Below are 15,866 nucleotides of genomic sequence, written 5' to 3' on the forward strand. Positions count from 1 at the left end.
CCTTCTCTCGCTCTGACAAACCATAGGCGTTCAATTCGAGTTTCACAGCTTCTTCTGCTCTAGTCTTTTGGATCTTGACCTGAAAATGCTCGAGAGATTCGACCCGGAGAAGCCGTTGCGTTTAATTGCGTTTTCGAGTTGCATCGCATGCTGGCCTGTCCCCGGTTCCATCAAGAAAGTTCTTGCCACGGTTAAGAAAATCAAGCCGAAGATCTTCACGATGGTGGAGCAGGAAGCCAACCATAACGGTTCGGTTTTTGTGGATCTATTCACGGAGTCGTTGCATTATTACTTGCGATCAAGCTTGTTTGACTCGCTGGAGGGATCGGTGTCGATGAAGATGGCGGTGCCACCGCTGGTGAGGACATATTGATGTCAGAGCTGTACCTCGGGAGGCAATTTGCTACGTGGTGGCGTGCAAGAGCACAGACTGGCTGTAGCGGCACAAGACCCTTCATGTTGATGCAAATTGAACCTTTAAGAGAGAGATTGGCCAAACTAGATGCTTGAAGCCTAAGCTGGTCACTAAATTGCCAAAAATATTGCTAATTGTTGTTCTCCGTGGCCACCAAATGCTTATAGATTTAGTAATATGAATCCGAATTACCACTAAAAGGAGAAGAAGAGCAATAACAACATATAAAGATTGGTGGGTGAGTAAAAGAAACCCTTGAGATTGGAATTGGAATAGACGATAGGAAGGAAGGAAATGATAAAGAAATGAAGAAATGTTAACTAATAAAGAGGGGGGTTTGGTTTAGCGGTATGAAATTCCCAGGAAAGTGAAGTTGATTGGAGTAGTTGGGTATGACTGATTATTTCCTCTTGTTTTGATTTAGTATACATATACATATTTCTAAAACATGTAGTTAAGTTTGAATTGACGAGGATGAAGCACTCTTCAGTGAAAGCGAGAGGAGGCGGCGACGATCTGGGGAAACTGCCGGCGATGATTTGAGAGTGGTGAGTGAAGAAAAACAAAGGAGGTGAAATGGGGCTGGTTCATTTTGGTAGGGTAAAAGATTGGGATGGAGAAGATGAAAGAAAATGGTATTTTGGGAATTTCATAAAATTTTTAATGGAATTAATTTTAAATTTAATAATTGGGTATTTTTGTCAAACTGATACTCATCTTTCATGGGTACATTGTTAGTTTAATTTTTTCGTGGTTAGTTTTGTCGGCACTTAAATCTTTGATGGTCAGAAATAATTATTTACTCGAGAGAAAAATAACAAGATGTTTCCATGTCTCCTCTCCCGTGAGTCGCTGCCTGAGCTATATATACTAATATAGTATAAATTTAAATTTTTATATTATTTAGGGATGGATTAGATAATATATAAATTAATATTAAATTTAAAGACTAATTTATAAAAAAATATACAAAATATTTATTTGGCCATTTGTATATGATTTAATATAATTATTTAATAAAAAATACAAAGAAAAATATATTACTTTAATATAGATAATAATTATATTTAATTATTATTTTTTAATTCACTTGAGTAGTAATGGTATGTATTAAATTTAATGAATTAAGAACTTTTAAATTTTGTTTAGTAGCATATTAAAATTGATTCAATTTTTATAATGGTTGATGATAAATAACATATTAATATTATAAAAAAATATAATTTTTTATATTATAAAATTACTATTTATGCAAAATTGATTAAATTCCCATAATGGTCTCTCAAATTCAGCCCGTGCACCAATTTAGCTCCTGAGATTCTAATTGCACTGTTTATGTCCCCCTAGATTGCAATTCGGGCAACATAATTGTCTTTCGGTGAATTTTCGGCGTGACTCAGCGACGGCGTTGCTTATGTGGCACAGCCACTGCCACGTTGGACGCCATAGTGTACAGATGACGTGGATTGTGTGGTAAAATTTTTCAATGTAGTCCCTGTCTTCATGTTTAAACCCTAAAATTTTGTTGGCTTCCCCTCAATGTGGTTCTCTCCAACAACGTCTCCTTCTGCATCTCTTGTGTACACCAATAGCTGTCCCCCATGAGAGGAAGTGGGAGCCATGTTGCAGAAAGTTCCAACTGGTCATTGTCGACGGAGAACTGGAGAAGAAGCACGACGTGAAGCAGGTAGGGACGGGTTCCGGACTGGTGCGGCTGTGGTTGTCGCCCGGTGCTAAGGTGGTCAGGGACGGAGTCGCATCCTAACAAGCCCTTCTTTGGTTGCCCCAACTATAATGTGAGTAAAGGCAAATAATTTGTAGCTGATTGAAATTTTTTTTGGTTGATTATTTTGGTTGGTTGCAGACAAGTAGAAAAACATGGTGTGAGTTATTCGTCTGGGCTGATTCTGTGCAAGAGGTGTTGTCTGAAAGAACTGTTGCAGGAGATGATGATGGTGACATGAAGATGAACTTTGCATGGCGGATGGGCAAGATGGAGGCAGACATTAGGAATCTGAAATTCATAACTCATGTTCTTGGATTTGGGTTCTTAGTAGTTGTTGTTTTTGTAGGATTGGTGCTATTAAAGGGTTGAGAACATGTCAATGTAATGTAGTTCCCAAATTAATGAATGAAAGTGTTATATGGTAACACCACATGGTTTGTAGGATGCCCATGGACCTCAAACTTCTCATATCCAGTATCTCCAGACCATATAGCATGCCAATGTCTGGACTCTTTCTTCACCTTTTCTAACCTACTTTTGATTACGGGTGGTAACAGCCCCAGGTGATTGTCCAACTTAACCTTGTTTTTAGCCATAGTCCTCATGACAAACATCCTCACCTCTTCTAAAAGAGTAAGTATAGGCTTGCCCCTTGCTTCTTTGATCTTTGAATTGAAAACCTCACAAGCGTTGTTACAAATCGAGTCCAATTTCGGGTTGTGCCTAAACTGTGACCTCGTCCATGCCTCCCTTGGCCACTTGTCAAGATACTTCCATGCGTCCTCGTTCAGCCTCTTTATCCTATCCATGTATTCCTGAATTTCAACAGTTAATAGTTGGGAAAAAAGTCCATGTAAGCTAACTCCTGTTGCAGAAAAAGTGGCTTTATGTACCTTAAACTCTTGAAATGTTGTAGCTCTAGCACACTCCCATAACAGTCCCCTCAGCTCCAGGTCCTTCCACTGCTTGTTGAAATTTCGCCACAAGTGCCAAACACAGAATCGATGGCCCACATTAGGCATCACGGCTTTCATGGCAGGCAGTAATCCCTGAAGATAGCAAACAATATGTTACCACCATACTCCCTAACTTGGAAAATCGATCACCATAATAGTCCCCAAATTTGAAAATCGATCACCATAATAGTCCATAACTTTGAAAATCAATCACCATAATAGTCCCTAACAGCACACCATAGAGGTATAGTATATAATCAAACAATTATATCAGAGTAGTAATCACAGTATGGCAGTAGTCCCTAACAGCACACCACAGAGGTATAGTATATAATCAAACAATTATATCAGAGGTATCATCACAATATGGCAGTATACTGCACTTTATGCACTAAATCAAGCTAACACAGTTTTACACATTAAAAATTATGTGAGATTAAGGATTAAGGTTTCACGTAGGAAATTACCTTTTGCATATTAGAGATGAAGTTCCACCCATGAGTCTTGTAGTCTCCAAGATCTTCATGTAGCAACTCTAGAAACCACTTTCAATTCTCAAAGTTCTCCACTTCCACAACTGCCCAGGCAATAACGTAGACATGATGATTAGCATCTTGTCCAACAGCCGATAGAATTTGCCCCCGAAAACAGTTTTTAGAAAGGCCCCATCAAGTCCAATTAATGGATGACAGCCAGCCTTGAAACCTGACTTGCAACCACTCAAGCAGACATACATCCTCTCAAATATGACCTCACCACTAGGCTGTGGCTTTGTGCAAATCTGAATAGTTGATCCCGGGTTGGTTTTCAACAGTGTTTCACCATAGTCCCTAAGCATGGCATATTGCTCCTTCGCATCCCCATAGACTATATTTCTAGCATCACACAGTGCCCGTGATATAGAGTTCCTATTGAGAGACAAGTCATATTTCGTCTTGAAATATGTTGTAGCCTCACAGTTCCTGAAATTGGGATATTTCCTTAGTTTTTTGACCAATTTACTTGCAACCCATTTTCTATTTGCTGCCCTGTTCTTATCCTTTCGTGGACAAGTGTGGTCATTGAAGAAAGTCTTAACTTGCCAGCACCTGTCTTCGTGGTCCCTTGATGCGTACACAACCCACTTGCAATCCTTCACCTTACATACTGCCCTTACCCTTTTCTCGTCGTTCTTCCTAAACCTCATCCGTCTCCCTTCTTGTACAGTGAACTCCCTCACTGTCTCCTTGAACTCCCACTTAGTATTGAACTTCATCCCGACTTCTAAATGTAGTTCCTCGAACCTAGCACCATGTCTAAACACCAGAAAAACCTCCTCCGAACTTTCTTCTCCAACCAGCTCATCCTCTAAATTAGGTGGTGTTTTCATCTCCAAAGAGTGCCACGAATTGCCACCATCCGATTCTGATCCCGGATCAAAAGCATCATGGTTATCTCCCTTTAGACCTCCCCCCACAAATTCGATGTCCACATCTTCATCAGAAACGTCTTCCACAAATCCATCATCATCAACACAGACCTTGGCCTTCCCTTTTTCCTTTCCACTCTCTGCCTGGACCTTCTTCCTTGCATTGGGTTTCTTGACTTTCTTCTTCTGTGAAGGAACAGTATATCCAATGCCCGATTCATCCGAGCTATCATCCGGCTCTTGTGGCTTATAGGCCTCGTCCTCAGCACTCTTATAGCTGTCATGAGAGTCTGAGTCAGAGGATAAAAGAACATGGTCACCAGCATTTTCCTTTGCTTTTGAAATACCTTTCCCTCTTAGACTTTGACTTAGGCTTAGGCTGGGACTCCATGTTAGAATTCACATTACTCTTCTTCGGTAACGCCTCTTTAACTTGGGGCTTGTATGTTACCATGTTTAAACTCATAGGAGGGTCCTTCTCGGTGGTAGGTTTGACAGGGGGGTCTTTCACCATCCTGGAATTTGACTTGGCTTGCTCTCCAAGATCCCTCACCTGGTCATCAACATGCACAACAACATCCTCTCCTTGTACTATTTCAGGTTCTGAAATGCCATGTTCAATATAGACATCCACTACCCCATTGTTCTTTCCACCATGAGAACACAGCTCTTTCAACTCATTACCAGAGTCTAAACGCCTCAAACCTACTTCCAGGCTCATTCCAGGGACCTGCCACCAAACCTCCTTCATGGTCTCATAGCCTAGCTCTTTGAAGTAATTTCTCAGGTAGAATACATCCAACCTGTCCACATCCAGATAACCTAAACAATGCTTATTGTCAGGTGTGTATGTCCATCTCCCATCCTTACCCCTCTCAAAATTTTCTCCATGATGAAATATTATGTCTAACAATTCGGCGTTCATCTACAAGATAACAGAGGAAAAAAATTTACCACGCATGCAACACAAAAACAACAAATAACTTAAATATTACACACCACCAGAGATTATCCCCTGTTCTTTTCACAAGAAACAGAGCATGCATTACTGGTTTGAAGAAGGAAAACACTAAAACCCTAACAAGCAGTAGATTCTAACACAAACTACATGCATTATGTTCAAGTAACTTTAACAATCGGCCATATCAGGAATGAAACATGATCCAAAAATTAAAAAAAAAATAAAATAAAATTTGTACCTTGAAATTAACTTAAACGGCTCTTCAGTCGTTGTTTCAATTGTGAACCACGACCCTTTCCCAAGTTCAGTACAGCAATGTTAAGAAACCAGGCAGCAGTGCCCTTGCCTGTGGCTACTGATTATGGAGGAGGAGACCAAGCGTTGAGAGAGGTGAGAAAATATGGAGGAGAAGACGTAACGAATGCCAAACCCTTTACCCAAGTTACTACTACACTCACTGTGATCAAAACGGCAACGTGTGGGCTTTCAATCATTTTGCCTCATGAAACGACGTCGTTCCGAATGTCCAACGTGGCAGTGGCTGTGCCACATAAGCAACGCCGTCGCTGAGTCACGTCGGAAATTCTCCGAAGGACCATTATGGTGCCCGAATCGCAATCTAGAGGACATAAACAGTGCAATTGGAATCTCATGGACTAAATTGATGCACGGGCTGAATCTGGGGGACCACTACGGAGATTTAGTCATGCAAAATTGCTAATGTGATACAAATGTAAAAAGTAATATGGCATAAATTCGTTTTATTATATGTTTGGTATTATATAAATAGGATAATGCTAGGTAGACAAAAAAACAGTTAGAACTTGCCTTATTTAACATTAATTAATTATCGCAATAATTAATGAATGTTAAATAAGACAAATTATAGCTGTTTTTGACTGATTTTTTTTTGTTACCAAACATTTCCGTATGCACATATCATGTGCTTTGCTCCATAATTCATCCAATTGCATTCATTTCTTTTAATTTTTTAATTACATTTTTTTATTTTTTAATTAATTGTTAGCTGGCCATTATAGTCCCAAAGTTAAAAGTGTACTTGTGGTCTTATTTATTTAATTTTCAGTCTCGGTTGTGGGTAATTGTGTTGTTTCCTTCTTCTAGTGTCACTAGATGATGACTTGAAAATTACAAGCAATAATAGATGAGGAATGGAGTTAATTTACATATTTTTTGTATATATTTTTTATATTTTTATGTAAAAATAATTTTTTTTATTAATTATTTTTAATATCAAAACAAAAAATATACAAAAGATAATGCAGAAAAAATGGTGCATATAACTTTTTAATAAAAAAATATTTACAACCAAGGATAAATTTACATCAAAATTAACTACTAAAATCAGTCATTAAAAAAGAATATACATAAAAATATAAAATATATACCAAAAATTAGTTAAGCTACACATATATTTATTTAAAAATATATAGCGACTGATTTTGATGTATAAATAGTATTTTTTAAAAATTTAAATTTTTTTATATTAAAATACTATTAATATATGAAAATCAATTATCAATGTATTTATATATAAGTATACGGATTTTTTTCAAAAATAAAATAAAAAAATTATATTTTCTCAAACACCATTTTTGAACTTTAATTCTCCAAATACGATTTTTTTTAGAGTAAGTTCGCCGCACTCTCGGTTTGCCTTACCCCAGCGAACTCCCTTCAAATTTGTTGAATTCCACGTTTTTAATCAATTTTAATCTATATTCATCATCTCCAAATGATATATAGATCTGCAAACAGTATATAGGAGTATACAAAAATACACAAACAACAAACATGTCTTCTTCAAAAAAAATTTAATTATACATTAAAAAAATAAACCATATTTAACAATGATAATCATTATCATCCTCTCCAAAAATACACAGTACACCGGAATAAGCAATATTTAACAAGGATTTTTTTAATTATAAGTCGTATTTTATTTTTTAAAAAAATAAATAAATTTTTTCAAAATAAAATACGATTTATATTTTAAAAAATTCTTGTTAAATATGGCTTATTTCGGTGTACTTGTGTATTTCTGGAGACGATGATGATGATTATTATTTTTAATTTATAATTAAAAATTTTTTTAAAAAAACCATGTTTATTATCTGTGTATTTTTGTATACTCCTATATATTATTTGTAGGTCTATCTACTATTTGGAGATGATAATAAATTAAAATGGATTCAAAACGTAGAAATCCAAAAAATTTGAAAGGAGGGCAAATTCTATAATTTTTATAGAATTTGCCGAGGAACTTGCTCTAAACAAAAAAAATCGTAGTTGGAGAAATAAAATTTTAAAAATAGTGTTTGGGAAAAAAATTTATAAATATACGTGTAATTTAATTTTTTTAATGTATATTTATATTTCAATATGTATTTTTAATTTATATAAAAAATATATAATAACTGAGTTTGATGACTAATTTTAGTGTACATATAATATAAAAAGAGTTTTAAATGTACCAAAAATATTGGTGTTCCAATGATCTGAATTGTAAAAATATGTGTAAATATATATTAATTAAAATCAACTCTTAAAACAACTGTAATATACGCTTAAAATTTTTTCTATAGTATATTCATTTTTAATAATAACCTTAGCAATGGTTGACCTGCCGCGCCTGACCACAAGACAGGCATCAAAAGATTTTGTCTTAGTACAAAGAGATCTAAAAGGCGATGCAGGTCTACAATCATCTGTGTAGTAGTTAGAGGTGCATTACGATAAGCTATGTCGTCTTCTTGCACAATAACCTACGATGTATTCATCAGCTTCAGAGGTGAGGACACCCGCGAAACATTCACTGTCCATCTGTATAGCGCTTTGAAAAACATGACAATCCGGGCATACATGGATTGTCTTCTCCAGAGAGGAGACGAAGTCTGGCCGGCACTCGAGAAAGCCATCGAGAGCTCGCTAATATCGATCGTGGTTTTCTCAGAAAACTACGCAACCTCAAAGTGGTGCTTGGAAGAGCTCGTCAAGATTCTTCAATGGAGGGAAGATCACAGTCAGGTTGTCATACCAGTGTTCTATAGAATAGATCCGTCACATATACGGCACCAAAGTGGGAGTTTTGAGAAGGCGTTTGCTAAATACGAAAGAGATCTTGCAGAGAGTGAATCCAACAGAGACAAGATAAGCAACTGGAGAGAAGCTCTCAAGAAATCAGCTAATATTTCTGGATGGCACTCCAGAAACTATGCGTAAGTATATATNAATTTTAGAATTAATTAATAATATTAGTTTCTTATATTTTTTATTTTGATTTGAGAGACCACACATGATTTATGAATTTGGAAAATTTGTTTTTATTATTATTATTATTATTATTATTATTATTATTATTATTATTATTATTATTTTACCTGTGGTTAATGTTGCCTGTATTGTCTTACCAATTTTTTTAAGAAATGTATTTTAATAAAGGTGATTGCTATAGTGCCTAAAAGTGTTTGTCTAACTTATCAAAAAAGTTAAAAATTAATATTTAATTTTAAAAGTATAAAAATAAATAATTATTAAATATTCAAAAATTATCATAAAAAGTAAGTTAGACAAAAATTAGGCACCAAATTATAGGCACCATAGAATTCACCTTTAATAAATTTGTATTATTCATGTGATCAGTTTAGTAAATTAATGAAAAGAGTGAAGTTACATAAAGTTTTAGTTTCAAAATAATTAAATTAGAACACATACTGGTTTTGGTTACTTTAGCTAACTAAAAACTGCTTATAGAGCAATAAAACACCGGCTAAGGAGAAACATTTTTTTTTTTAATTCTGAAAATTTATATATTAAAATAATAAAAAAATTCTACTTTAATAAAAGTAGAATTACTTGAGATGACAATTAATCTATTTCTGGTTTTTTATTTTAAAATATTGTGATTATTTAATTTTCATAGTTATTATGTGTATCCTATGTTTCTCAACTCATTGTAGGGACGATCATGAGCTCATCAAAAAGGTTGTGGATGATGTACGGAAAATGCGTAATCTAAAGCAACCCATTGTACCAACAGGCCTGGTTGGAATTGAAGAAACCCGTAAAAATGTTGACTTCTACATTCAGCAACACCGAGTAATTGGAATTTGGGGTATGGTTGGAATAGGGAAGACAACCATTGCTCAAATGTTATATGCAGAATCCTTTCCTCATTATGACCATGCTTGCTATGCGGAAAATGCGAAAGAATATCCGCTTCAAAGGCTTCTTTCAGTGCTATTGAAGGAAGAAATTTCCACTGATGTAAGCGGATTCATGAAAATTATTAGCAGCCTTAGCAACAAGAAAGTTCTCATTATCCTCGACAATGTGAATGATTTTGATCAACCATTGTTAGAAGCAGTGTGTGAAGGGTACAAGAACCATAGTAGAGAAAGTAAACTTATTATAACAACAAGACATAAGCATTTGCTTGAAAACAGAGTTGATTGGATATTTGAAGTTCAACAATGGAACGATTCAAAATCTAGAGAGCTTCTTAGCCTGAAAGCATTTGAGGAAAGCATCCCTCCAAAACCTTACGAGAGTCTGGTAAATAAGGTTGTTAGGTATGCTGGGGGAATTCCATTAGCTCTGAACCTTTTGGGTTCATATCTTCGATCCAAAAGCATTCAGTTCTGGGAAAGTACTTTAGAAAAGCTCGAGAAGCATCCAGATCAGCGCATTCATACTGCCTTTAGAAAGATTTATGATGAATTGGAAGACCTAGACAAGGAGATATTTCTTGACATTGCATTCTTTTTCCATGGAGAAAAGATAGATCTTGTCACAAGCATATTAAAAGCCTGTGATTTATCACCAATAAGAGGAATAGAGGTCCTTCAAGATAAAGCATTGATTACTACTATTCCGTATGAAAAAACAATCGAAATGCATGGCTTGCTAAGACAAATGGCTTACGAGATCGTACGCAAGGAAGAGAAAGACCCTAGAAAACGTAGCCGACTGAGGGATACTGAAGAAATTCGTGTTGTACTCAAAGATAACAAGGTAAAGAACAGGTTGTATCTGTATGCTTTCTTGTTTTGCATACCTTTTTATTTGGACATTATATCATTATATCATAGCTTATTTTGCATTTTTTGGTTACATTGTTTTTCAGGAGAGTCTTGATGCAGTTGAAGGCATAATATTAGATTTGTCTAAAATTAAAGACTTGAGTTTGAGTCCTGGCACATTCGAAAGGATGAATAGCTTGAGATTTCTAAAATTATATATCCCCTCGGGTCAGAGTTCTGGTAAGATGATCCTTCCTACACACCTTGAACCGTTTTCTGGTAAATTAAGGTACTTTGAGTGGCATCAGTACCCTTTCAACACTCTTCCACCAAGATTTTGTCCTGAGTTACTTGTTGAGATTCACATGCCACACAGCCGTGTCAAGAAACTTTGGAACGAGAAGCAGGTAAAGATATAAACATACATACTCATGAGTATCACTTTTTCTTTTTTTATTAAATTCAAATATGAAGATTTTCCATTCTGATGGCTCAGCTCCTTGTGTGATTGGAACAGGAACTCTATAATTTAAAAGGGATTGACTTAAGTGAATGCAGAGAGTTAGAAGAGCTTCCAGATTTGTCTGAGGCTAAAAGTCTCAAATGGGTGAATCTCTCTGGCTGCGAGACTTTGCCTACTCTTAATTCATCTGTATTTTCCTCCAACGAACTTGTTTCTTTGATACTGGATAGGTGCACAAATTTGCAGTGTGTTAAGGCCAAAAGGCATCTGAAGTCTCTGCAGCACATAAGTGTCAAAGGCTGCTCAAATCTCAATGAATTTGCAGTATCATCAGATTTAATTGAAAACTTGGATTTGAGTAACACAAAGGTTGAAAAGCTGGACGAATCAATTGGGCAGCTACAGAAGCTCAAATGCCTCAATCTAGAAGGTTCAAGAGTTGAGCGTCTTCCAAAGCAGTTATCAACTCTAAAATCCCTTAAGGAGTTGAGGCATTCATACAGTGAACTAGTAATTGACAAGCATCAGTTGCAAGAACTGTTTAACGGCTTATCATCTCTACAAATACTACATTTGAAGGATTGTAATCACTTACTTGAATTCCCTGACAACATTGATGCCTTATCGAAATTGCGTGAGTTAAGGCTAGATGGAAGCAATGTGACCAGGTTGCCTGCAACTATCAAGCGTCTTCAAGAGTTGGAAATTTTGTCCCTAAAGAATTGCAAGTTTCTTGAGACACTTCCTGAGCTTCCATCCTCTGTGAAGGAGTTCTCTGCCGATAACTGCATCTCATTGGAGTCTGTATCAGCTCTAAACACTCTGGCAACAAAGATGGTGGGAAAGACGAAACGCATCTCCTTCAATAATAGCTTGAAATTGTCGGCCGGACACACATTGCATTCGATCATGGAAAGCATCCATTCAACAATGGTGAGTGCTGTATCTAGCAATGTCACGGTAAGAAGCTATGCAACCGATGTCCATAGCTACAACTACAATAGTGTGGAGGTCTGTTTGCCAGGAGACACAATCCCGGAGCAATTTGCATATAAAACGGAGAAATCCTCCTCCATAACAATTGAACTCCCTGACTCTCCTTCCAACTTTCTTGGCTTTATCTATTCAGTGGTTCTTTCACCGCCTCATGGAATGAAGATGCACGGTGCCAAAATCCGATGCGAATACAACTTTGCAGGAGGCAAGAATTCTTCGTGGGAGGACATAACCATAAGTGAATTGAACTCGGATATTGTATATATATGGTATGATCCATTCCTCACTGACAAAATTCTTGGACAATATGGGACAAGTTTTCATCTTGAGTTCAGTGTTGCAACGGACACCGGGGAAGCTGATGATTCCATCACTATTAAAGAATGTGGTGTTCAAATCATAAATGAATCTGAATTGCAAAGATTTTTGCTGGAATTAGATCAGAAGAAAAAGGACTTGGAGGAGGAATCATCAAAGCAGCAGTTACATGCACCACATGGATATCAAAATCACAGTGACAGCCATGTCCAGACACCACCTCAATACTTGAAGAAAGAAAGACTTGATGAGAAGCAGAGCAATGTACTGGGTGCAGGTACACATTGAATATGTTTTTCGATATGTACTTAATAAAAAAATTTATTATACATCTTCAATAACCATTCAGTACAAATACTAAGAGTTCAGATAATTTTCATGCAGAAGCGAAGATGAAATTTGCTCCCAATGAAAACAATACTAGTGGTGGAGAAAGCCATGAGGAGAACAACATAGTAAGTCAAAAGAATTTCTTTTATTTTATGTGAGACATTAATTTTTATATACCGACACTCTATAAAATAGTTATATCAGTCAATAAAGTTAGAAAAATAGTTGTATATCACTCTGCCATAATTCTTTACCGTTTCATAACATTATTGGTAGAAACTTTTATGATCTTGAGTTCTTAGAAAAGTATTCAAAAAGCTTTGTTGACTTCATTCCTGTTACTCAAAACATGCCATAATTACAAACACAGGTAGAATCATTTTATACCTATTTTGCAATTACATTGTGCAGGTCAAAGGCGAAGGAAATGAAGAAACACCAACTGAATCTGAAGCTGGATCCCCTCTATCTATTGATTCAGTAAATAAAAATGTGTCCAAGGACATTTCAATTGAAAATTATTATGATCAGCCAAATGGTATGGAAGAGGTCAAAGATTTGAAAGAAAAACTACAAGAAGTTCATCATAACATGCGTGGTATGACTGCTGATGAACCATACAAAGAAAAGCAAAAGGAAGCAAATGCAGAACAAACGAAAAATCTTGGGCAACAAAACATAGATGCTAAGAAACTGCAAGAGCTACACAAAGAAGAAATGATTGAGCATGCTCAACCCATTAATTCCAGTATACCTTCGCACGGCGGTGAGTTCCCTTTAAGCAATCCCTTTCTCTCATTCATTATGTTGATGAAATGTACTGCTTAACAGAAATGTTCACCTCGGTTATTTATATTCAACCTCCATAACAATTCTGAGCAACACAATTAGGTAACAGAATCAACCACTTAATAACTAACTATAACTAGAAGTCACGTGGGCTCAACAATAAACGGAATGATCAAACATCCTAACTAACTTCTAGTTCTGACTTGACTTGCATCACAAGCTATCATGTAACACAGCAACTAATCTAATAAAAATATTAGTGGCTACTTTCATATCTGAACCTGTAACCTTGAATCCTTGAAATCACATGGAGATAACTATCACAACCTTTCACTCTATATTTCTCTTCTTTTTAATTTATATTATCTAAAGGAAATTAGTTTTCACATTATCCGATTATAAATAAATGAAAAGTGTTTTAATGAGATAAGACTTAATTTAGTGTTAGAGTTTTCATTTAATAATCAATTTGGTCTTTTAAGTTTACACATGTGCAGTTTGGTCATTGAGTCGTGATTCAAATTGATTTTCTGTCATTAATCTAATTACTTAAAAGAAAAATGCTATTTGTACACTAAAATCAGCCATTAAAATCGGTCACCAATGTATTTATATATAAATATATGTGTAGTTTAATTTATTTTCAATGTGTATTTGTATTCCAACATGTATTTTATACTGATGGCTGACTTTGATAGCTGATTTTGGTGTATACCTAGCATAACCCTTGATAAAATTCTTATCAAGTTGTGACAGTTAGTTTCACAACACATGTTTAACTTTGCCAAACACACATCAACTACCTTGATCTATTTTTTGCAGTGATCATGGCTCCTAAGTTGCCTCTGAAAGAACTCCGCCGTCACTTGAAGGCAAAGGTTGAAGCCAACCCTGAAAGAGTAACCCCAGCTACAAATTTAGCTATGGTAACTTCTCTTTCTTCCCGTTCAAAGATTAAAGGCAAAAGAGCAGAAGATATCCGTTTGAACCAGGTTCCAACTGAAAATGCTTCTACTTCTATTGCACAAAATCATGATAAAATTACCATTCCCTCCTTGGATGATCCTCAAGTTGCTCTGGAGTTGCTAAAAAACTTCGATGCATCGGCGAAACGCCTCCAAATAACAGAGTTTGTGGACAATCATGTTCTGTATCCATATGATCATTCCATAACAAAAGACCTTGATGTTTCGGCACTTTGTCGTTGGCTTCAAGTTCAAGGGCTTCGCTCAGTGAGCGTTGCGAGATATGCAGAGATGAAGTTCGAAGCGGCCAAACGGGAAAGAGAGGAAGAGTTAAGAGTTGCAAGAGAAGAAAATGCAAAGTTTGAAGAAGCATTGAAAAGAATGGAGGAGAGGGTTTCACATGTTGAATCGTTGGAGAAAAGAGTTGAGGATTTGAATTCTGAGGTGGCTTCTTGGAGAAGTAAATATGAGGAAACTGAAAAGTCGCTGAAAGAAACGGAAAAGAAACTTGAAGATGAGAAAGAAGTAGGAGCTGAGAGAGAATCTTATTGGAAAAGAAGAGAGAGTGAGCTGATTACGGAGGCGGCAATTCAGTTGGTTTGGTCGTTTGAAAATTGCAGGTCGCAGGTTTCCATTTTGTACCCTAACATTGATTTAAGTAGGCTTGGACCTTTCAAGGAGATTCAAAATGGGCAGATAGTATCCCCCTCTGATACGGAGGAGACTGAAAGTGAAGAAGACACCAGCAACTTTGACAATGGTGGTCATGACGATGCCCGTGGCGAGTAAATTATTTTTGTGATCCCAAGATTTAAATTTTGACAGTGCCAGTCTTGGGAGGATTTTTTTTTTTAAAATTAGGAGTGAGATTAGAGTTCCAAATTTTTAGGTGAAGATAAGTACACCACGCCATTGAATTACAGCTTGTTAGCATCTTGGAGGAACTAATTACGCACTCTTCAATTACTAATAAACATTCTATTTATATTATGGTGGAAACTCACCTGCACTCGACTGACTGCAGTGAGGTTGCTTCTGGATCGTTGACACGTGTTACTGTATGATTTAAAAAAAATCGATTTATTTTATATAAATGGTTTATTTAAAAAAACCGGTTTGAATAGATCAAATAACTACTTTTAAAATAATTTAAATTTTTTTTGCGTGTTATTCCTAAATTCCTAACAGATGAATTTGATATGTTCTTTTCCTTCATTTATATTGACCAATTTTTCTTTAAATTTATCTGAAACTTTACGGTTTTTTTTATAGAAATGGCATAAATGATATCATCTGTCCTTTTTTTGTGTCTCTGTTTCTATTTTCTTGATGAGTTTTGTTTTGTTTTCTGTAACTTACATTTTCAGTTGTTTTTAAATTAAGCTGTAAACATATTTTAAATTAAGCTGTAAAAATATGTTCAATTGCAAATTTATCGTTAAATTAAATTTTATGGTAATCAATCAATTAACTTTTATTTTACTAATAAACTATTTT

General features: G+C 35.7%; 1 protein-coding gene across 1 annotated transcript; it reads left to right on the forward strand.

Annotated features, from left to right (window-relative positions):
- Positions 1-8,080: 8,080 nt before the first annotated feature.
- Positions 8,081-15,403, forward strand: LOC107464508 (disease resistance-like protein DSC1). Its single transcript, XM_016083430.3, has 7 exons — positions 8,081-8,705; positions 9,447-10,500; positions 10,613-10,915; positions 11,026-12,562; positions 12,670-12,740; positions 13,027-13,381; positions 14,227-15,403. Exons 1-7 carry the CDS (start codon positions 8,230-8,232, stop codon positions 15,156-15,158), a joined length of 4,728 nt encoding a protein of 1,575 aa, XP_015938916.1. The 5' UTR covers positions 8,081-8,229; the 3' UTR covers positions 15,159-15,403.
- Positions 15,404-15,866: the final 463 nt, after the last annotated feature.

The sequence above is a fragment of the Arachis duranensis genome, chromosome 9, assembly GCF_000817695.3.
Source record: "Arachis duranensis cultivar V14167 chromosome 9, aradu.V14167.gnm2.J7QH, whole genome shotgun sequence".
Classification (NCBI taxonomy): domain Eukaryota; kingdom Viridiplantae; phylum Streptophyta; class Magnoliopsida; order Fabales; family Fabaceae; genus Arachis; species Arachis duranensis.

Bases quoted from the DNA above. Each gene is read 5' to 3' on its own strand.
- LOC107464508 (XM_016083430.3), top strand. From the start codon at position 8,230: ATGTCGTCTTCTTGCACAATAACCTACGATGTATTCATCAGCTTCAGA. The intron at 12,563-12,669 runs GTACACATTGAA...ATTTTCATGCAG, and splicing joins GAGCAATGTACTGGGTGCAG to AAGCGAAGATGAAATTTGCT. The intron at 12,741-13,026 runs GTAAGTCAAAAG...TACATTGTGCAG, and splicing joins GCCATGAGGAGAACAACATA to GTCAAAGGCGAAGGAAATGA.